At 43.1% G+C, this 24,832-nt stretch overlaps 1 protein-coding gene across 1 annotated transcript in view; it reads right to left on the bottom strand.

Moving 5' to 3' along the window:
* The window catches only part of PRKG2 (protein kinase cGMP-dependent 2), a 160,652-nt gene that overhangs the window by 117,415 nt on the left and 18,405 nt on the right, over positions 1–24,832 (bottom strand). Inside the window, exons 4-5 of the mRNA XM_073597940.1 lie at positions 11,652–11,757; positions 7,748–7,811 (exon numbers count right to left, since the gene is read on the bottom strand). Of these exons, the coding sequence (XP_073454041.1) occupies positions 7,748–7,811; positions 11,652–11,757 (170 nt within the window). The remainder of the gene's footprint in view (positions 1–7,747; positions 7,812–11,651; positions 11,758–24,832) is intronic.

Here is a 24,832-nt window from a genome sequence, read left to right as displayed (position 1 = left end):
TTGTGCCAAAGGCACCCTGTCTTTGGCCAATTATGGCTTTGTTTGCTTACGGCGCTGTGATTGGCCAAAGCATGCGGGTCATAGTGCATGCTTGGCCAATCATCAGCTAGCAAACCACTGCGATGACGCAGTGCATTATGGGCCATGACGCACCGCTCGAATTTGCGCGAACGGCCCATAATGTTCGATCTTCGGCGAACAATTGAACAGCCGATGTTCGAGTCGAACGTCAGTCAGCCCATCCCTATCTGGCTACTGTTACCAACCCAGCTTGTCTTGACTACTCCTGAACTCCACCATCACTGACCCCAGCCTGCCTCTGACCTCACTTATGCCTGTGCGCCTTGCTGCTGCTCCACTGATTGGTTACTGACTCGCACTGTACTCTGACTTCACTCCTGCCTATGCATCTGCACCAGATCTGTCTGCCTGTGTATGACCTGGTTCGTCTGGCTCTGCCTCTGTCCCCCTCACTGCTGGACTGTCTGCTGCCTATATTTCTCTGGCACCTGTTTACCCCCTGACTGCTAGCAGCCTGTCCTGTCTGCTGTCACCAGTGCCAGCCTGCTCCTGTCTCCTGCTTACTGGTATCCATCCAGCATTGCTGCTCTGCTGTGGTCTACGCACAGTCTTCCCCTGCTTGTTCCAGAGAGTCCGTCCAGCCCTGCTGCTAGCAAGATTAGTAGGCACTCATGCCACTCTGTACTCCTACAACACCTCTCTGCTCTATCAGGGGCCCAGAGGTGTAAGAGAGGTCTTCCTCATCGTGTCAGGCTCTTCTACCAGGTATGTGATAGTACTAGAGACAAAGGGGATGGGCGGGTTATTTTACTACAAGAATTAGCATATTGCAGATGGTACAACAGTATAAAATTAGCCACCAGCAAGACATTTTTAATAAACAATTTTATTTTATCTATGGAGATAGGGGTGCAGTTAAGTGCTATAATGTGAGGTGGTTTAGGTGCACACTGTTTTTGCACTTACATTTTCTATCCCTTTTAAGTGATGTAGTGGCATGCTAAGAACAAAGTGCAGTTCCAAGAACAGATGATCCCAAACAAGTGAATGTTCTGCTTTGAACACTCCAAAATGTTTAAAAATCCCTATCAACATAAAATATAATTTAAAAATATACACAATTACCCTGAAACAAAAAGTTTCTTAACTGCCCTATTCAGTCCCTATGCAGTTTGTCAGCTTTCCCTCCAAAAGGATCAAATTCACCGACACCATGGCTGCTCTGTGTCTTCTCTATTATAGTTGGGGGGGGTTGCTTAACTAAAATCCCCCTAATTTGCCCTTCTAAAGCTGGGCCTAGACAGATTGAATCTGCACATACATTTTTTAAGGACCATGAATCTCAAACCTGCAGGTTTGCCTTAAACCCATGGTAGCAGTGATCTTGCACCTCATTTATAATTATAATTTCCATTACTATTATTATAATCATTACATCAGCAAAACAAACTGGGGCCATCAGTTCTATTTCCAATACTTTCTTAATCTGCACAAACGTTTCCACATCTTCATGGAATATAGTAGATAGAGATTCACAACAGGTCCTGAAAATCTGGATTTGACACTGATTGCCCAGATATGCACACATTTCAATTTTGAAAGGCGCAGACTTTTCAGGATTAGCTTACCACCACCATTAATAATATTGTTGGGGAGCCTATTTAGGCTAATTACTTTGACTGCCTCTATTTGCTTGTGAGCATACCTTTGTTTTAAAGTCTATCAAGCCTAAAGACCAACAAACAACCTAAACAATCCCTAATCCTACCATTAAAAATAGTGAAAGGTGAAGAGGTAGCAAGCAAAGTGTACTCCCATTAATCCTCATAGCTCTAGATTTAATATCTGGGATCAGAATGGAATTCTCTCGTGGTTATTACGTCTGCTCGCTACATACTCTATTAGAAACACATTTTGTTCTTTTAAAGAAAAATGACTGTGCTCTTTGGTGAAATTACGCTGAATTATTAATTTGTAACATCTGTGTCAGTCTTACGTTACATGGCCAGCCCTCTGGAGGGAACAGATCCAAGAAGACCTGTTCAGAATGATTTCATCATCAAAACCCTGGGAAATGAGAGAGCAAACACTGTATCATCGTGGCATGGAATTAATAAATTCCTCTGGGGAATTTCTATGAAATACTCATTGATACATTGGTGGTGTAATTTACACTTAAGTGCAAAGTGCTCTTTGACTGCATTTCAATAAAAGGTTGCTTTTCTTTTTTGTGCAATGATATGATGAACACAGGTCTGACATAAAGTCAACACCTCTGAAATAGTTTCTTTCTGTGAAATCTTTCAGAAATAGAGCATGGAACTCCACTGCACGTATTTGAAGTGGCCAACGTCCATATTATGTTTCTGCCCATGAAAATAAACTCAGTGGGCCTTCTCTTCAGTGTGTCTCATGCACATAGAGAAGCCTTTTTAATGAGCTCTCTTGTGCTTTGGTAAAATTGTTTAGCAAATGTGTCACCTTCTAACATTTTAGAGGAACACAGAACACCTTTACTGTTCTCTCCCAGTGAGAAGATTTCCCTTTTTCTAATGTTCAAAAAGCCAAAGAAGGTTCTCACAGAGGACCAGATTTTCAATATGAACAAATAAACTTAACTTCACATTTTTAAGAAATGCGTGTGCTTTGATCTGGTAGACTGTAGGGCTTATTTATGATTCCTAGTTTAAATAGAAATCCCCTTTCACTTCTGATGTTTTCGTACAGTAACACAGGAAAATCCTCACCTCTCTTGGCCCAGTGTTATACATACTAAAGTCGAAACTTACATACTCAGTGGTATTCACAGAGGACCACTGGACATGCCATTGTACATGTTTTGTGGTGTTACAGATTTTACCTGCAAGTAGTACAGCAGCTAAAACCTGAAATTACAGGATTTTCTTACAAAAAAGATGGGATCACGCATGCTGCTACCCCCATGGGTTAAAACATTTAAAGTGTACTTAGCTACGAACATATGTTTCATGTTCTTGCATGCTAAGTAATAAAAAGTGTAAAACCTATAGGTATTTATTACCTCTTACATAGTCTACAGTACTCTTCCAGCAATGCCTCTATCCCAAGAAGGACAACATCATGTTTGTTTAAGCATCATGAACAGTCAGCATTTACCTTCCGCACTGAAATCTGTTTGCCTAGATGAAGCATTAACGTAAATTCTGACACCTGAAACTTTATGTTCTAGGCCAGGGGTAGGCAACCTGGGCCCCTCCAGCTGTTGCAGAACTACAAGTCCCATCATGCCTCTGGGAGTAATTGTAACCAGCCTTGCAATGCCTCATGTGAAATGTAGTTCCACAACAGCTGGAGGGCCCCAGGTTGCCTATCCCTGTTCTAGGTGGTGTAAAGACATCATCTTCATTATTCATCCGTACATGAATAAAAAAATTGAGTGAATATTTATACAAATGTATTGTGTGAAAATTCTCACGTTCTTTAGTAAATTAGAACACTTGTCTCACACAGGTGAGCCCTACTAATCTACTGAAATAGTATAATGTAAAACAGCATGTTTATTGGGAAATTGGTGTTGTTATTTTGGGGGCAGCAGTTTAAGATTTAACACCAAGAAGTATAATTATATATAAATGATCACACCCAAAAAAAAAACGTAAAATAAAATTGATTATTACAGTATATACCCAAACCTTAAAGTGATTGTAAAGTCTCATTTTTCTCCTATAAAAATAACAAACATGTTATACTTACCTGCTCTTTTGCAGTGGATTTGCACAGAGCAACCCAAATCCTCCTCTTCTCAGGTCCCTCTTCTGTGATCCTGGCCCCTCCCACCTGTTCAGTGCCCCCACAGCAAGCAGCTTACTATAGGGGCACCCGAGCCGAGTCACAGTTCCCTGTGTCCATTCAGACACCGTCCCCTCTCTCCCCTGATTGGCTAGCTGACTGTGATTGACAGCAGCGGCTGTCAATGGCACCACTGCTGTGTCTCAGCCAATCAGGAAGGAGAATCTCGGATGGCTGAGACTCTCATGGACATCGCTGGACAGAGATGGACCTTAGGTAAGTGTTAGGGGGCAGAGGGGAGGCTGCTGCACACAGGAGGCTTCTAATCTTAACCACTTTCCTGCCCAGACCAATTTTCAGCTTTCAGCGCTGTTGCAGTTTGAATGACAATTGCGCGGTTATCCAACACTGTACCCAAACTAAATTTTTATCATTTTGTTCCCACAAACAGAGCTTTCTTTTGGTGGTATTTGATCACCTCTACAGTTTTTATTTTTTGCTAAACAAATAAAAAAAGACCAAAAATTTTGAAAAAAATAAAATTTTTGCTTTTGTTTCTGTTAAAAAATGTTGTAAATAAGTAAGTTTTATTTTTCACTGATGGGCACTGATAAGGCGGCACTGACAGGCACTGATAAAGCGGCACCGATGAGGTGGCACCAATGAGCGGGCACTGACGGGCACTGACGATGGGCACTGATATGCGGCACTGATGGGCATTGATAGGCGGCACTGATGGGCACTCATGGGTGGCACTGGGTGGCACTGGTGGGCACTGATGAGCACTGATAGGCGACATTGATGGGCACTGAAAGGCTGCAAAGGTCGCTTATTATGGGTGGCACTGATGGGCACTGATAGGCGGCACTGATGCGCACTGATGGGCACTGGTGGGCACTGATAGGCAGCACTGATGGGTACTGATGGGCACTGATGCGTGGCACTGATACATGGCACTGATAGGCATCCCTGGTGGCACTGGCAGTGGTAGGCATTGTGAGTGGGCACTGATTGACAGCTGTCTGGGCATTGATTGGCAGCTGCCTGGGCACAGATTAGTATTTCCCTGGGGGTCTAGGGGGCATACCTGGTGGTCCAGTGTGGATGGCTTCCCTGGTGGTCCTGGGTGGCTTCCCTGGTGGTCCTGGGCGGCTTTCCTGGTGGTCCTGGGTGGGATCCGAGGGGGGGCTGTGCTGATAAACAATCAGCACAGACCCTCCCCCATCAGGAGAACAGCCGATTGGCTCTCCTCTACTTGCGTCTGTCAGACGCGAGTGAGGAAAAGCCGATCACTGGCTCTTCCTATTTACATCATGATCAGCCGTGATTGGACACGGCTGATCACGTGGTAAAGAGTCTCCATCAGAGACTCGTTACCTAGATCAGTGTTGCGGGGTGTCAGACTGACACCCCGCAACAACGATCGCCCCGGGGGCACACAGCGGCTCAATATCCTGCGGACGTCATATGACGCCCAGTCAGGATATTGAAACCACTTTGCCGCCGTCATTCTGCTATATGGCGGGCGGCAAGTGGTTAATGCATAGAATGCATTAAGATAAAAAACCTTCTGCCTTTACAACCCCTTTAAGTGCACGTGTGCCCATGTTATGCCCAATAAAGCACTAATTTATTCTTTTCAAACAGTAAAAGTATCACAAAACACCTCTGTAGCTACAAGCATTTGAGAGAAATTAATCTTTAAAAGGCACAACAATGGCATAGAGGGTTTTTTCCCTGTATTTTCTATGATAGAAGGGACTTGGTTGCCTGCCAGCCTTCCAAGGTAAATGATATCTGAACCTGAAATCAAAGCACCGCTCTAAAATGTTTGAGTTCGAAGTAAGAATTAATTCCAAATATTACTTGAGTAATATTTGAGAAACAATGTTTTTTGGGGGCCATACATCTTCCTCTTCAGGGCTCATAAAATAAAGTAGTTGACACTCTAGCCAGATGCTGAATGCTACTGAATTTATTCGGACAACATACCACATCTAGTGTGAAATCACCACTCGAACAAACAGATTCCATATTTCTATAAACCCTGATAAAGGCGGCGATGTGTGGCCATGAAATGCGGTGGCTCTCTTATTAAGGTGGGGGGCACCTCTCCCATCGCCTATAAAAGTGATCCTGTGGCAAATCCGCCACTGGGATCACTTTTATCGGAAAGCCGGCCGCCTACTGTAAATAAAGATACCGGGGTTATGGCAGCTTGCTACTGCCATAACTCTGGTATTTAACATCAAAGTAATGACGTAAATTTACAATTAGGCAGCCGGCAAGTGGTTTTGATACAACCTAACCCTCAAAGTATGCCATTAAATCCTAACCTAGTATTATTGTATTAATTTCTACTTATTCCAATAAACAAGGTTTATTAGAGATGCCCATGCTTGCACCTGAAAGAACAAACAATCACTCTTTACCACATTTTCAAGATCACTGCCAGGCCCCTAGCTTTCATTTCCTTCAGTACACTACCCTTCACAATTATGCACATGCATTAATATGTGTTTTGCATTCAAATCACTGCCTGTATTGCAATGCATTTCATAAATCTATGTACATTTTGTATGTGTTTTTTTTGTTCACCAAATATACAAAAAGAATAGCTTTTCTTGATGGTGCACGTGTTAAAAATACAAAAAAATTGCATTAAGCATGCTTATTTTTGTGTATGACAGTTACAACGTATTTCAAGGGGCCTGTTTAAGACACATGACTTCACAAAAATGTAGCATGTCATACATTTTAGAATCCATCAAGCTGCAGTGCATACATGTAAAATATTTAAGACCCATATTATGGGCACAGGTGCACTTTAAATTGAATATGTGGTTTGCTTATGCTAACTCACTTCTTATTTACATCCTTCTTCACCTGGTATTTTCTTGCCTTATCATGGGAAATGCCTAACTCTTTTATTAGATTCACATATAGTAAACTTGTCGGCCTTGACGCTGGGAAGATCATGCTTCAGTACAATCATATTGTGAACTAAAACTTGATGCATAAAAAAATGTATCCGTGCAACAGGGTTGGCAATGCCAGCCTTACCAGACAAGACATGATTCAATCTGATAGCTTGGATGAAGAAATTTTCCGCTACATCAGATTCTTTCTACAAGTGATCCCAGGAGTCTCACGTATGCATATTGTATCAAACACATTTCCATGCATGACACATAAATCATAGTATTCAACTGGATTAAGAGGAATTTCAAAAGCAGATAATACTGTCTGTGGTAGGCATAAAAGTAATATAAGGTCGAGGTAGGGTTGTGATCAAATTTAGAATTAAAGTGTAACTATCTAATCAATCAGTAATCATAAGGTGCCAGATTACATCTTTATTGTTAAATTACATTTTTAGTTGTTAGAGTGCTATTGGAGCCTCTCGCCCCATGTTCCAAATTAAATGGTATACCAAAAGAACTACCATGGAACTTTATAGATACTGTCAAAACTACCCAATGAAGATATCATAAAATAAATGTGTTTAATAATAAACATTTAGATTTTGTGATATTTCTGTTGGGTAGTTTTGACAGTACCCATAAAGTTTCATGGTAATTTTTTGGATTATGGCTGTATGTAAGAGATTAAGGTATTTCCTCTGAGGGGCAAAAGCTCCCCTGGATATAGATATTGATTACTATGTTTCCATGCAATTGGTGACATTGGAATTTGCATAGTCACACCCCCACAACTGTCATATGGAAATAATTTGGCTTGGTGATAGGTTGTTCATGCAGTAAACGCTGTTTTGGGAGATGCGGTAGATGTGCCTCACTACTCATATCAAGATGTGGTCTTTTACTGAGCTTCCTGTGGTAGTAATACACAAGATATATTCTTGTACCTTAGTTCGCCGTGTATTACTTTGACAACAGGTTCTTGATGTTCCCTTTGTTATAAACAAACTTGTTATAAAATACATAGAAAAACATACCAGTTCTAAGCAGTCTGCTATCTTCATCAACTTGTCTTCTGGTAGCTTCTTAAATAAAAATACACTTTAAAGTAGAGAAAGAAATTTAAATGTAATTGACTGTTGTATACATCATCCACAGAATTACACTCATACCACTTACAAATGTACAGGTAAAGGTAACCCCTAACCTAATAAATCTTGTACTTTTAAATTGAAATTTTTTCACATAAAATTCCATAATTATTGCAGGTATAATGCATAATATAAGTTTACACAATTACTATTTATACGAGAAACATCTCAAAACCACAATTTAGTAATTGTGAAATGTAAAAGAAAGGTCATCATGGCAAAACGGAAAATGTTGTGAACCCAAAACGCAAGAGCTATTTTGTAAATTGTCAAACTCAATAATCTCATGGAAGAGTGAATGCATTCAAACACTTGAAGGGAACCTGTGGTGATAGAGATATGTTGGTTACATTCGCTGATTTCTCTTTTTGAACATGCTAGCTACCATTCTATAATGAGAGTACTTTGGCTTAAAAACCTTCTCAGTCACAGATTGGAATAAGTATAGAAGAAATATGGCTTTTCTACATTTCTCCATTTGTTGCATGCTTGTTCTGGGTATGTGACTCCAGAGTATCGAAGCCAGGTACTGCCAGGGAAGTAGCATCTTTAGAAAAAGGTTAATAATGGAACCCATATGATGATGCACAACTTTGTCTTCCCTCCTTAGGCCACTGTATTGAAGCTGATGCCCCCTAGGCTATGTGAGGTGCATATCCCAGAAGGCTTCAGGAGTGGAGGAGAAGTAATTTTCACTCAGGTGAGAATGGAGGTGGGGGACAAGGTGAAATGAAATAAAAATAAAAAAAGGTGACTAAACAAAGCAAAATCAAAAATCAGATGGTGGAGAGGAGGACGATTGTTGGGATTAAAAGTGCTGAGTTTAAGTAAAGGCCCACTTTAAGTGCCTGTTTAACCAAAGAAATACTGCTTAAAGTGGTTCTAAAGCCTCACCTTTTTTAACATATTTCAGGTCCATGCAGTACAAACATCTCTGATTTTTGTATATTTTTGCTACAAATTTGTTTTTTTCTATTTATACTAATTGTAGTCTCTCCTCCATTACTTCCCTGCAGCTTCTAGCCCCCAGAATACTCTCCCAGCCATTATGTCATATGGCTTTGGGGACCACAAGTCCCGACATGATTAGCGCTATCGTTCATGTGCATTTCCACTATTCCTGCTCGCTTGCTCAGGGACAAGCTGAATTTAAAGGACATGGGAGACAGAGCTACAGCATCCTCTGTCAGGGCTCCCGTGTGTGCGGGCACAGCCAGCGTCTCTCCACAGGGATGCAGTCCCAGCGTTGTGAGCGTGAGGGTTTTGTTTTTTACTTTATTTTCACCTGGAGATCCTGCCAGTGACACAAGTCCTGTCATTGTGCGATAATGCTCACTCACCATACTGTATCTATGTAGCAGCAGTGTTGTCATCGTAGGACTGAAAACAGAATACCACCCTCTTTTCTCTTTTCCATAAAATAGGAGTTTTGTGGTCCACAGTGGGACCTAGGATCTGCTAACTGATAAGAGTGCAGCACAAGATGAGCAAAGAGTTAGTTATCAGCTGACATGCTCTCTGGGAGGATAAAAAGGTTTTGTGCACTATAACAAAACACTTAAAATGGTATACATACTGGAACAAAGTGGGGCAAGTGCCAGATGTTCAGAGAAGGGTTTACACCCACTTTATGATTAGAAACAAGATTTTTACTTAGTTTGAGTAATGTTTCAATTAAAGTGGTATTAAAGTCTTGTTTTTTTTTGTTTTGTTTTTTTTTTAATAACAAACATGTTATACTTACCTGCTCTGTGCAGTGGATTTGCACAGAGCAGCCTGGATCCTCCTTTTCTCTGGTCCCTCACTGGCGCTCCTGGCCCCTCCCTCCTGCCGAGTGGCCCCACAGCAAGCAGCTTGCTATGGGGGCACCCAAGCTGAGCTGCCGCTCTGTCCATTGATACAGAGAGCTGCGACTCAACCCCATCCCCTCTCTCTCCTCATTGGCTCACTAACTTTTATTGACAGCAGCAGGTGCCAATGGCGCCTAGTGCTGTCTCAGCCAATGAGGAGGAAGAGAACAGATGAGGCTCTTGTGGATCGAGATGGGGCTCCGATAAGTGTTAGGGAGGCTGAGGGGGGTGCTGCACAGAATTCATTAAGATAAAAAAAAACTTCTGCCTTTAGAACCACATTAACATACAGTGGGGCAAATTTTTTTAGTCTTTAGTATTTAGTCAGCCACCAATTGTGCAAGTTCTCCCACTTAAAAAGATGAGAGAGGCCTGTAATTGTCATCATAGGTATACCTCAGCTATGAGAGACAAAATGTGGAAACAAATCCAGACAATCACATTGTCTGATTTTTTAAAGAATTTATTTGCAAATTATGGTGGAAAATAAGTATTTTGTCAATGTCAAAAGTTCATCTCAACACTTTTATATATTCTTTGTTGGCAATGACAGAGGTCAAACATTTTCTGTAACAAGATTGTCACACACTGTTGCTGGTATGTTGGCCCATTCCTCCATGCAGATCTCCTCTAGAGCAGTGATGTTTTGGGGCTGTCGCAGGGCAACACAAACTTTTAACTCCCTCCAAAGGTTTTCTATGGGGTTGAGATCTGGAGACTGGCTAGGCCACTCCAGGACCTTGAAATGCTTCTTACGAAGCCACTCCTTCGTTGCCCGGGCATTGTGTTTGGGATCATTGTTATGCTGAAAGACCCAGCCACGTTTCATCTTCAATGCCCTTGCTGTTGGTAGGAGGTTTGCACTCAAAATCTCACGATATATGGCCACATTCATTCTTTCATGTACACGGATCGTCGTCCTGTTCCCTTTGCAGAGAAACAGCCCCAAAGCATGATGTTGCCACCCCCATGCTTCACAGTAGGTATGGTGTTCTTTGGTTGCAACTCAGCATTCTCTCTCCTCCAAACACGACGAGTTGTGTTTCTACCAAACAGTTCTACTTTGGTTTCATCTGACATTCTCCCAATCCTCTTCTGGATCATCCAAATGCTCTCTAGCAAACCTCAGACGGACCCGGACATGTACTGGCTTAAACAGGGGGACACATCTGGCACTGCAGGATCTGAGTCCCTGGTGGCGTAGTGTGTTACTGATGGTAGCCTTTGTTACGTTGGTCCCAGCTCTCTGCAGGTCATTCACTAGGTCCCCCCGTGTGGTTCTGGGATTTTTGCTCACCGTTTTTGTGATCATTTTGACCCCATGGGGTGAGATCTTGCGTGGAGCCCCAGATCGAGGGAGATTATCAGTTGTCTTGTATGTCTTCCATTTTGTAATTATTGCTCCCAGAGTTGATTTATTCACACCAAGCTGCTTGCCTATTGCAGATTCAGTCTTCCCAGCCTGGTGCAGATCTACAATTTTGTTTCTGGTGTCCTTCGACAGCTCTTTGGTCTTCACCATAGTGGAGTTTGGAGTGTGACTGTTTGAGGTTGTGGACAGGTGTCTTTTATACTGATAACAAGTTCAAACAGGTGCCATTAATACAGGTAATGAGTGGAGGACAGAGGAGCCTCTTAAAGAAGAAGATACAGGTTTGTGAGAGCCAGAAATCTTGCTTGTTTGTAGGTGACCAAATACTTATTTTCCACCATAATTTGCAAATAAATTATTTCAAAAATCAGACAATGTGATTGTCTGGATTTGTTTCCACATTTTGTCTCTCATAGTTGAGGTATACCTATGACAACAATTACAGGCCTCTCTCACCTTTTTAAGTGGGAGAACTTGCACAATTGGTGGCTGACTAAATACTTTTTTGCCCCACTGTATATATTTCATACATACATAGTTCATATTGAAATTCTACCTAAACATTTACCTTTTAAGAAAGTTCCGGTACTCCTCATGCCTGGTTTGTGCCGTCCTTCTCATAATATTTTGAAATGCTTCTCTGTCAAGAGCCCATGTCCTAACATTGCTTATAGCTGTAAAAAAAAAATCCCAGTTGTTTTAAATTCACTATGTATGGGACAGAAAGAAAGATATGATATGCAAATGGACCACACACCACCAGTAAATGCCCTATGGCAGGAATACACCTTTTAGGCAGATCCAAAGTTCCACTTAAAAAAACATAATCAGCAACCCAGACAAGGAACTTCAATAAAAGCATGACATAGGTAGCTATTTTCCTTGTGTCTTTCCCTTTTAGAACCTGTGTCAATGGGCTTTGGGATTGTGTCGATGGCATCAGTTTGACATCAGACTGAGATGCTTCTGAGATCATTCAGAATTCAATTACATATACATTTGACCTGCAGCTGACCTCCTTATGGCCTTCATTTGACTGTACTTGTGGAGTTGCAGAACAAGGGCCTGTACCAACAGACTTCTCTTCACAAGTGGGTTTTAAATTCCCATGCAAGTTTATGGGCGTGCAAAACCTGAACTGAACAGAAGCACCTGTGGTCAAATGCACCTGTCAATGAATTCTGAGTAGTCTGAAAAGTCAGAAGCATCTCAAACTGATATCAGACCAATGCCCAAACCTCTACGAGTACAGTTTGTAACACAAGTAACTCCACATCCAAGCTTGATAATGGACTAATCAAATTTGGAAATGTACACATGTGGTTATACAGTAACTAATGTGACTAACTGCACTAAATGGAGTTATACAATATATAGGAACAAAAGCATATATGCACATTGAGACACCATTACCATCCTTGTGAGTTTCCTGCTAGTTTGGCTTAATTACATACTTCACTATTTCACTGATTTGAAGAGCTATACCAGTATTGTCCCTTGTTATCTATTTGAGATAATAGGCAAACCACCTGAATGCACAAAGCTATGAATGTTAAAGTACACCTGTAAAAGTGCTTTAAAACCAGATATCACTAACCTATCTAGTTGCTTGGTCTATGAAGTTATTAATTCTCAAAAATCCTCAAAGATCGCAAAAAATACTTTAAAGTACACTGGCTATGTGTGTACATTAGAGGGCATCAGGCTGCCGATATATGCTCTCCAAAGAAAATAGCTGAGGCTTCAGTGCTTCTGCTGTAAAATTTGAAGATGATTTTATTCACAATGCTTATAGATACAGATGCAAAAAGGAATTTGTTTTTGTTCAAAACATGTAAATACTCTTGCGTACTAGTCTGAGTGCAGGTTCATTATAATGTTGGGTATGGAAAGATGTTTTTTTTTAAGAGGACAGTAATTTGTTTGTGTATAAAGCACTTATGCTATCTAAACCAGGATTTAGGAACCCTGGTTAACAGTAAGCTAAGGGCCATCACTCAAAGCCAAGCAGTATCTGCAAAATGTTTAAAGAATATTTGATTTCAGTATCACAACCATATAAATCAATTTTAAACCATGTTTATTCCCAAAAACAAAAATCTTGACATTTTAATAAAGCTCTATTAAAGAAAGAAAAAGAAAAGAAACAGGAAACAGTGTGATGTGCCGAGATTGGTGCACCAGCACTGTGTCTCCCACCACGCAACAGCGACCAGGCATTTAGTATGGCTTACTGGTGTGAACAAGCCCAAATAGACCAAACTGCCCAGCAAAAGTGGAAGTTAGAGGGATAAGATGAACCCTTTTATGCTGACGGGTTGCTTACAATAGCTAGTTTTTATTTAAGTATATTAAAACTTTGTCTTCCCCCCCCCCAAAAAAAAAAAACAATGTTTCCTGCTGCTTTAAAAAGTCCCTCTAATTTGGTTGTAATGACAATGCTACTGTCCAAGGGTGGCTCCATTGTTCCTCCATAGAGACAAGCCCCACTAATACAGGACATGTGTTACTGCCAAGATTACCAGGTAAAAATGAAAGAAAAATATCCTTAAAAAAAAACGCAGCCAACACATTTAATTGCAAAATATTAAATTTATGTTTTGGGGGTTTAGGTGTTCTTTAGGGCTACTTCTTATGTTTGAGTTGCAGTTTTGGGCATTCACCTGTGACACTTGCATGGGTTATTTGAAGTTTTCCAACGAAGGCGGTTTAACTGTTGAAAGTATCTTACAACAAGAGGTTATGAAACTGTACACATTACGGTTAAAAAAGGATACCTTGGATGAAATGTGTAAAAATATATCCAAATGTAAAAACCAAAAAAGAAAAATGTTATAACAATAGATTCTACTAAAGACAGTGCATAGAATTATTACTGATGTGTGCCAAGGGCAGTTTTATTCCCAGTATAGCAGGTTGGTCTTTAATGTGGTAACCAATCATTAATTGCATTTAAAGATGGACTCAACAACTTCCTCACAAGTAATGGTGTCCATAGTTGTCATGGTAAACTGTTGGCCCATATACAATATCTCACAAAAGTGAGTACACCCCTCACATTTTTGTAAATATTTTATTATATATTTTCATATGACAACACTGAAGAAATTACACTTTGCTACAATGTAAAGTAGTGAGTGTACAGCTTGTATAACAATGTAAATTTGTTGTCCCTCAAAATAACTCAACACACAGCCATTAATGTCTAAACCGCTGGCAACAAAAATGAGTACACCCCTAATTGAAAATGTCCAAATTGGGTCCAAAGTGTCAATATTTTGTGTGGCCACCATTATTTTACAGCACTGCCTTAACCCTCTTGAGCATGGAGTTCACCAGAGCTTCACAGGAGTCCTCTTCCACTCCTCCATGATGACATCGTGGAGCTGGTGGATGTTAGAGACCTTGCGTTCCTCCACCTTCTGTTTGAGGATGCCCCACAGATGCTCAATAGGGTTTAGGTCTGGAGACATGCTTGGCCAGTCCATCACCTTTACCCTCAGCTTCTTTAGCAAGGCAGTGGTCATCTTAAAGGTGTGTTTGGGGTCATTATCATGTTGGAATACTGCCCTGCAGCCCAGTCTCCAAAGGGAGGGGATCATGCTCTGCTTCAGTATGTCACAGTACATGTTGGCATCCATGGTTCCCTCAATGAACTGTAGCTTCCCAGTACCAGAAGCTCTCATGCAGCTCCAGACCATGACACTCCCACCACAATGCTTGACTGAAGGCAAGACACACTTGTCTTTGTACTCCTCATGTGGTTGCGGCCACACACGCTTGACACCATCTGAACCTAATAAGTTTATCTTGGTCTCATCAGACCACAGGACATGGTTCCTGAAATCCATGTCCTTCGTCTGCTTGTCTTCAGCAAACTGTTTGCGGGCTTTCTTGTGCATCATCTTTAAAAGAGGCTTCCTTCTGGGACGACATTCATGCAGACCAATTTGATGCAGTGTACGCCGTATGGTCTGAGCACTGACAGGCTGACCCCCCATCCCTTCAACCTCTGCAGCAATGCTGGCAGCACTCATACGTCTATTTCCCAAAGAAAAGCTCTGTATATGACGCTGAGCACATGCACTCAACTTATTTGGTCGACCATGGCGAGGTCTGTTCTGAGTGGAACCTGTCGTGTTAAACCGCTGTATGGTCTTAGCCACCATGCTGAAACTCATTTTCAGGGTCTTGGCAATCGTTTTATAACCTAGGCCATCTTTATGTAGAGCAACAATTCTTTTTTTCAGATCCTCAGAGAGTTCCTTGCCATGAGGTGCCATGTTGAACTTCCAGTGACCAGTATGAGAGAATGAGTGCGATAACACCAAATTTAACACACCTGCTCCCCATTCACACCTGAGACCTTGTAACACTAACAAGTCACATAACGCCAGGGAGGGAAAATGGCTAATTGGGCCCAATTTGGACATTTTCACTTAGAGGTGTACTCACTTTTGTTGCCAGCGGTTTAGCCATTAATGGTTGTGTGTTGAGTTATTTTGAGGGGACAGCAAATTTATACTGTTATACAAGCTGTACACTAACTACTTTACATTGTAGAAAAGTCTAATTTCTTCAGTGTTGTCACATGAAAAGATATAACAATTTTACAAAAATTGAGGGGTGTACTCACTTTTGTGAGATACTGTACATCAACCCCTCCATTTATTAGACACAATTGGCATCTGTTACTTTGGACATTTTGTTTGCTTTCCTCTAGATCAATGGTCCTACAGTTTGTCACAGGTCTTAATAAACATTTTGCATGATGGTAATTTTTTTAACTTTGATATCTATGAATATCTGTCTTTTAAACAGGTTAAAGCGGAGTTCCACCCTGAATTTTTTTTTTACATAATCACAGACCTTTAATCCTATAAAAAAAACATTTGGGGGAAATTTTTTTTTATACTTTCCAGAAATGACCCATTGCTATGTAGTGCTCCTAATCTGCCGCTTCCTGGTCCGTGGAGTTCCTCATCACTTCCTCCCTCGTCTGTGCTCCTGGGAAATGTGAGTCATCTTTTCCCAGGAGTCTGTGGGCAGTACTGTGAGCAAAATCCACGTTATTTCTCAACAGGAAATGATGCGATTTAAGGCAGTTGCCATAACAACGGGGCGGGACCTTCCTTGGAGCGTTGTTATGGCAACTTTCTAAAAAATCGGCGCTACGACCACCGGAGCATCACACATGCACAATATCGAAAGGTGCATGCTGGTTACCCAGCATACACCTCGCCATCGGTAATCCAGGAAGAGATTGCGATTGCGCTTCACATGCCCACAATCATCGTGGCAAGGGCCAGAAGAGGAGTGAGTATAAAATAAATATATTATCAACATCCACTAGTAAACATATAATATCGTTCTTTATGTTAATAATGCATTATGCTCGGAATATGAAAAAAAATGTGGCTGAAACTCCGCTTTAACTAATGGGCTTCAACCCAAAGTTTTATATAAAAAAAGTGTGTTAGGCATGGATTGTGGACCAACAACAACATTACAAATAAAGACCCTACAGATTATGGTACGAAGGGACTAAAGCATTGGCGCCCAACCAGTGGCCCACGACCTCCTGCTCTGGGGGGGCTGGTTGGCAAGCCAAGATCGTGGGTCACCGATCCGCCATCCCAGAGCATCATTGTTGTAAATAAAGCTGGCGGCAGAGGAAGCAAGCAGCCGTGGAGCAGAGCCATATAAACGCATGCTTTCTGTATATCACCCGCTCCTGTCACAGGTGGAGTGATACTAAATGCACTCTGCCTGGGACAGCAACAGTTGGCGATACCTGAATAGAAGACTGTTATTGAAGGTAAGTTTATTAATAAAATCACAGTGTATTGCCCTGTAAACACGGTCGGACATTGATCGGACATTCCGACAACAAAATCCTAGGATTTTTTCTGACGGATGTTGGCTCAAACTTGTCTTGCATACACACAGTCACACAAAGTTGTCAGAAAATCCAATCATTCTGAACGCGGTGACATAAAACACGTACGTTGGGACTATAAATGGGGCAGTAGCCAATAGCTTTCATCTTTTTATTTATTCTGAGCATGCGTGGCACTTTGTGCGTCGGATTTGTGTACACATGATCGGAAATTCCGACAATGGATTTTGTTGTCGGAAAATTTTATAGCCTGCTCTCAAACTTGGTGTGTCGTAAAATCCGGTGGAAAAAGTCAGATGGAGCCCACACACGGTCGGAATTTCCGACAACACGCTCCGATCGCAGGGCACCACACCTGCAGGATATAATAGAAGTCTATGGTAAAGTGCAGCTAACCCGCAGAAAAGCTGCAAGTGTACTGTGCTGTAAATTGCAACACATCAGTGTAAAAGCAGCCTTAGGCCCCTTTCACACAATCTGTCTAACCCAATCGGACCCTCCATTCACCTCTATGGATCGGCAGTTGTAAATGGACTTATGTCCTTTTACACCCGGCTACCTCCAATTCCCCTCAAAAAACAGAAGGGGAACCATCCTCTTCCGTCTGGGCAGATAGGAGGGCCCATAAAGTAGAGTGGGCTGTGTCCATGTCCACTCTGCATATGCAGAGTGAACACAGAGCTGTCATCCGCCGGTGTTCTGTTATAGTGCATCTCGTCGGATAATGCCTCCGACGATCTGTGCATGAGCAGGACGTAACGTCACTCAAGCAGATCTCTTGATCTGCTGGCGTGATGTCAACACTGTGCATGTGCAGATCATCAGAGGCATTATCCGACAATCAGCAAAGCGCAGTGTTCTGTCAAATAGTGCAGATCGTCTTCCGCCTGTGACGTGATCGGTGATGTCTCGCGAATTCCCAGAGAGAGAGCGAGGCAGAATGTGACGATTGGATTCTCCCTCCATTCTTTGCTAATCGACGGGTAATGCCTCAGACGATCTGCGCATGCGCACTGTTGACATCATGCCAGCTGATCGAGAGATCAGCTGGAGTGACATTACATACTGCACATGCGTAGATCGTCGGATAATGCCTCATTGTGGCCTAATGCCTAATGCCTATTCGATAGAACACCGGCTCCGCTCATTGTGGCCCCCGACCGGTTACCAAGTCGCTTAAGTGGCCCTAGCTTTTCAAAAGGTTGGGTACTCCTGGACTAAAGCATTCAAAATCCCTCACTTTAATCATTACACCTTCTTAAAACAGAAGGTATTCATGTCTTATTCAATCTATTACTAATACATTCCACCCCACTGGCCAGATGCACATTCAGAAACACTGGCGTATATAGCAAGTATAGCCCAATATTGTAAGGTCGTTGATTCCAAACTGCATAAAGCGCTTCTAATTTATTTGGTCTTCATCAGTGCAGTGTATGGAAACCATGCATTGGACCGATGCTGCATCCACCTAGGTAAGTATGATTCTACAATAACCCCCAAACCCATACTCTAAGTTGTTTTGTAAGTAATTTATATCCACTATAGGGAGTAGTGACTGCCCTTTTATCCACATTTATTTATTATCGGGCTTATATATAGGGATGGGCGAATGGTTTGGCCCGAACATAAGGTAGTTCGACAAATGGGTAGTTCGACTGTTTGTTCACCCCCCCCAAGCCGACCACAATGCATTGCGGCGCTGAACAGTGCATTGCAAGCCCTGATTGGCTGAAGCAGTGAAAGCTTTAGCTAATCAGGGCACAGAGCACTGTCAGAGTCATGATTGGGTACTGTCAGCGTGACTTTATCCCATCATGGCTCATTCCCGCCCCACAGTATAAAAATATTCTTTCAATGGCAGCCATTTTCAGTGTGATTTTGGGGTGGAGAGGGATAGAACAGGGCTCTGTTCAGTGCTATCTGTTAGTGTGCTATACTGTGCTATTTTGCTACAATTGTCAGTGTAGAATATTAGTTTAGTGTCAGTCTAGGGATAGTATGAGTGTACTGAGGAGGACCATCATTCAGCTTTGCATAGTGTGCAGCTAGAGTAGGGACGTGTCAGTAATTGTGACATTAGTGTATAGCTAGAGTAGGGACAGTTCAGATAGCGTCAGTGTAGTGACGGTTGAACACCGTCTATTTGACTGCGTTACTGCCAGTTTAACGCCATATCGTTTTGCGTGCGTTACTGCCAGTTTAACGCCATATAGTTCTCTTTGCATTACTGCCAGTTTAACGCCATATAGTTTTGTGCGCTACTGCCAGTTTAACGCCATTTACTTCTGTGTGCGTTACTACCAGTTTAACGCCATATAGTTTGCGTGCGTTACTGCCAGTTTAACGCCATATAGTTCTGTGTGCATTACTGCCAGTTTAACACCATATAGTTCTGTGTGCGTTACTGCCAGTTTAACACCATATAGTTCTGTGTGCGTTACTGCCAGTTTAATGCCATATCGTTTTGCGTGCATTACTGCCAGTTTAACGCCATATAGTTTTGTGCTTTACTGCCAGTTTAACGCCATATAGTTTTGTGTGCGTTACTGCCAGTTTAGCGCCATTTACTTCTGTGTGCTTTACTGCCAGTTTAATGCCATATAGTTTTGTGTGCATTACTGCCAGTTTAACGCCATCTAGTTCTGTGTGCGTTACTGCCAGTTTAACGTTATTTACTTCTGTGTGCATTACTACCAGTTTAACGCCATATAGTTCTGTGTGCCTTACTGCCAGTTTAACGCCATATAGTTCTGTGCGTCACTGTACTTTAGTGCATTATAATGCAGTATATTATAGTGTATCTGTGGAGTGTGTCTATATAGTGTGAGTACTCAAATGAAAGTGCAACAAACACCTCCTTACATTGATTAAAGTGCATCTACGTACAGATTGCAACTTCTTTACATTTGCTTATAAGCACCGCCCCCTCGCTCCCTCCCAATAAATTCTGGGAGGACAACAAGGAGACATTCCCTTGGCACTGTAAGGGGGCCAGCAACAAATGTGTCCACAGGCAAAGGTGGATATGGTGGTCAGTGCTCAGGTAGGGCATCATTTTCTCTGTTTAGTGAGTTTGCCTGTGCTATCCAGCCACAGCATGCAGAGGAGGTGGTGAACTGGTTTACTAAACCTTCCTCATCTTCCTCAACCTCTGTCATGCAAGCAGAGACAAGTGTGCAGTCCCCTGCAGTTGCCAGAGTGGATAAACCTGCCTCCTTGCCCACATCTATTCCTACCACAGGCCCAACATCAGCCATTGAGGAGTCAGCTGAGTTATTTGACCACAGCGTCAGCCACTTGCTCCTTGATAATGCCCAGCCGTTACTGGATTCAGATGTTGGCTCTGAGGTTGAGGATGACAGGAACATGAGCCTAGAGAGAGTGAGGAACACTGGTTGACAAATTGGCATTCATGTTCCCCAAGCCACAGCGTATTGCCAAGTTGTCTTCAGTGGTAATGATGAAGATGGAGGAGATGGAGATGAAGATGATGATGATGAGGTCACTGATGCAACTTGGGTGCCAGATAGAGCAGAGGAGGAAACTGAAGGTGAGGCGGCACAGCCCCAAGGAGGCCGACATCAAGAAAGAGTAGAGAGCAGCCACTCAATTCCATCACATTCTGCAGCTGTTATCTCCCGGCCCACTCCCCAAAGCTCAGCTGTCTGGGCTTTTTCAGCATATCTGCAGCAGATCGCCCTGTTGCTATCTGCAAACTGTGTCTCAGGCACATCAAACATTGCAAAAACACCAACCATTTGGGTACCACATGCCTAACAAGGCATTTAACGTCCAACCACTCAGCCTGTTGGCAAGAGCCTGTTGGCAAGAGCACCTAAAAGCCACACAAAAGGGGCACAAATCTGTCCCTCCTCCTCCTCCTTACCCACTTCAGTCTGCCCTGTGATACCGAGTCATTACCTTTCAGCAGCCTCCACTGACAGGGATAATGGTATAGCACAGGGTGTCCCAGATCCTAGCAGCACATCTGCCAGCAGCACACCACCAGCTGTAGACTGTAGCTGGCAAATTTATCTGCACCATCTGCTGCAGCGGAAAAAAAAAATACAGTCTCTGCCACCCACATGCCCAGCGTCTGAATGCAAGCTTGTCAAAGCTGTTGGCTCTCCAACTTCTACCTTTCAGCCTGGTGGATTGTGTCCCCTTCCGTAAATTCACACAATGTTCTGTACCACAATGGCAGGTTCCCAGTCGCTACTACTTTTCACGTAAGGCCATTCCATCTCTCTACCATCACGTGGAAAATAATGTTCTGGCATCGTTGGGCGAGACAGTCAGCCGTAAAATCCACCTTACCACTGACATGTGGTCCAGCAAGCATGGGTAGGGACGATAGCTTTCATTCACAGCACACTGGGTAACGCAGCTTGCAACTTGAAAGGATGCAGGACAGGGCTCGGTGCTGCAGCTTGTTGTACCCCCATGTCTCCATACAGCTGGTAGTGATGATGCCAGACCTGTGAGCTCTACCCCCTCCTCCTCCGCCACCTGCATGCCCTCCTCTGCAGAATTGTCCTATGAACATCAGGTACCCCCTAAGTGTTCAAAGGGTTATTCCCAGAGTCCGGCTAGAAGGTGCCACGCAGTGCTTCAGCTGGTGTGTTTAGGGGACAGGAACAACACCAGAGCAGAGATTCTTGAGCTCTGCAGGGACAGGCCCAAAAGTGATTCACATCATGCCAGCTGGAGCCAGGAATGGTGGTGTCCGATAATGGCTCAAACCTCCTGTGCGCTCTTAGACAGGGAAAGTTGACACATGTGCCATGTCTGGCACATGTCCTCAATTTGGTGGTGCAGCATTTCCTACATACGTACCCAGGGCTGCAAGATGTACTAAAACAGGCCAGAAGAGTATGTAGCCATTTCAGGCGGTCATACACAGCCAATGCTCAGTTGGCAGAAATTCAGCAGGAATTCCACCTGCCCGTAAACCGCCTGATTTGCGACATGCCCACCAGATGGAACTCAACTTTGGGAATGCTGCAGCAGCTATACATGCAACAGAGGGCCGTCAACGAGTACAGCACAACGACAGGCTCAGGCCATCTCAGCTTTTTTTCCCCACGCCAATGGCTGATCAATAAGGATGCATGTATTGTCACCATTTGAGGAGGCCACAAGGATGGTGAGCAGTGACAGTGCATGCATCAGTGACACAATCCCTATTGTGTTCCTGCTGGAGCAGGCTCTGCATGGCATTATGGATAGGGCACTGAAAATAAAGCACAAGGAAGAGGAGGACTTCCTTTCCTCTCAAGGCCCACTTTATCCAGACCCTTGGGAGTAGTACTTGGCTAGGAGGAGGAAGTTCCAGATGCTGTCATCCTGAGTGACCCCGAGGAGTCTGCTTCTCAAGCCTCGGCAAATTTGAGGCGCATGGGCAACCTAATGCTTGAAAGCCTGCGAAAGGACCCAAGAATATGTGGTATAAAGGAGAAGGATGATTACTGGTTGGCAACCCTCCTTTACCATCGTTATAAGGTTAAGGTCTCAGAACTCATCCCATCCCCACAGATAGCGCAGAAGAAAAAATCTCTTGAGGACACATTGAAGAGGATTTTATTAAACATTTTTCCTGACTCCAGTAGGTTACAGTGTGGTGGAAAACAGTGTTTTAAGTCTTCTGTTGGTCAAGAGAGGAGCGTTGGAGAAGGCGTCCACCTAAGTGAGGCATTTCAGAATTTTTTTAATCCTCGCCGCCCAGGGCTTTCAGCTTCCACATCCCATCGGCAGCATCTGCATCACATGGTGGACGATTACCTCGGGACCAAAACAGAGATGGAGATCTTTCCAGCTGAAGATCCACTGACTTATTGGGTCATGAGAATAGACCACTGGCCAGAACTTGCCCAGTATGCTATTGAGTTGTTGGGCTGCCCTGCATCCAGCGTGCTTTCAGAACAGGCATTCAGTGCTGCAGGAGGTTTCGTTACTGATCATAGAACGTGTCTGTCCACAGACTCCGTGGACCGTTTGACTTTTATAAAAATGAAAAAGCCCTGGATTACCAGCTATGAAGCTCCTGATGCCGATGTCACTGATTAAGTCTTTTTGGGATGTGGAATATCTGCAGGACTTTGAAGCTGCCTAGCATTGAGGGTGTTCAATGATTTCATCTGGAAAAATGTTTTTGATATATGTTTCATGGGCAGAATTAACACCCAAAGACCAATTTTCTGCACCTGTTTGACTGGCGCATATCACTGCAATTTTTTACAGCAAGGCCAATTCTTGCTTTCATCAAGAGTACCTCTATAGGGTTACGGTGGGAAGGCGCCACCGACACCCAAAGACCAATTTTTACGCACCTGTTACTTCTATCCAAAGTCAAAGTGACACCAGAATGTATCCAAAAAAATCTCTAATCTTGTTCCCAGTGCACTACATTGTGGCCTCATCATACACATTGGCTCCCCAGCTGTTGCTGAGCAAAATAAAAGTAGCTTACAGGGAAATAGTCAGTTTTTTACTTTTAATTATTGCTGCAGCAGATTCTAGACATGGTACAGATCTGCCACTTTACAGGTAGACTAACGGGCCCCCCAGCACTATATTGGAAGGAATTTTTCATTTTTATGTTTTCACTTTAAAAATCAAAAAATCACTGCTCATTTAAAAATGACGTTTTTCACAAACTTTTTTTATTGATATATGTCCCCCGGGGCAGGACCCGGAGCCCTATAACCATTGTATGCCCAATTACTTGCATATAAGCCTTCAAAATGGGCACTTTTGATTTTTGAAGTTCGGGTCCCATTGACTTTAATGGGGTTCCTTATTCGGGTCCGAACTTTCACGGTGTTCTGGTGGGAACCGAACAGGGGTCTGTTTGGCCCATCCCTACTTATATATAGTTTTATTATCTTCATGACATGGTCTCTCCACAGATGTACTGGATTTTACTATCTTCTGAAGAAGTGGACTTTCAAGAAACGCTTTGAAATTTAGTCCAACATGTACCTACTTGCTTATACCTGCAATATTGTCTATGTAAAATATGCATCAACATTTACATGTACTTTTTTCCTACTTTTTGTTATATCATGACATATGTATTATTCATTGTGTCAATTTTTAACCACTTGCCGCCCGCCATATAGCAAAATGGTGGCAGCAAAGTGGTTTCAATATCCTGACCGGACGTCATATGACGTCTTTCAGGATATTGAGCCGCTGCGCGGTCCCGGGGGTGCACATCGTGGCGATCGTTGTTTGACACACACCGCAACTCCAATCTAGGCAAAGAGTCTCTGACGGAGACTCTTTACCACGTGATCACCCATGTCCAATCACAGCTGATCGCGATGTAAACAGGAAGAGCCATTGATCGGCTCTTCCTCACTCGCGTCTGTGAGACGCAAGTCAAAGAGAGCTGATTGGCTGCTCCTCTGACAGGGGGGTCTGTGCTGATCGATTATCAGCGCAACCCCCGAAGGATGCCCACACTGGACCCCCAAGGACGCCACCAGGACCATCAGGGATGTCACCACCAGGTATGCCATCTTAGACCACCAGGGATGCCAATCAGTGCCCACAATGGATGCCAATCAGTGCCTACAATGGGCATCACTGATTGGCAGGTATTATTGTTTGGCACTGATTGGCATCCATCAGTACCATACATTACAGTACATCAGTGCCACCTATCAGTGCCCATCTATGCCCATCCGTGCCACCTATCAGTTCCCATCCATGCCGCCTATCAGTGCCCATCTGTGCCACCTATCAGTGCCCATCCGTGCTACCTATCAGTGCCCATCAGTGCCACCTATGTGTACCCATCAGTGCTGCATATCAGTGCCACCTATCAGTGCCCATCAGTGCTG

Source organism: Aquarana catesbeiana, linkage group LG01 (assembly GCF_042186555.1).
Source record: "Aquarana catesbeiana isolate 2022-GZ linkage group LG01, ASM4218655v1, whole genome shotgun sequence".
NCBI classification, from domain to species: Eukaryota; Metazoa; Chordata; class Amphibia; order Anura; family Ranidae; genus Aquarana; species Aquarana catesbeiana.
This window is presented reverse-complemented; position numbering and strand designations above follow the sequence as displayed.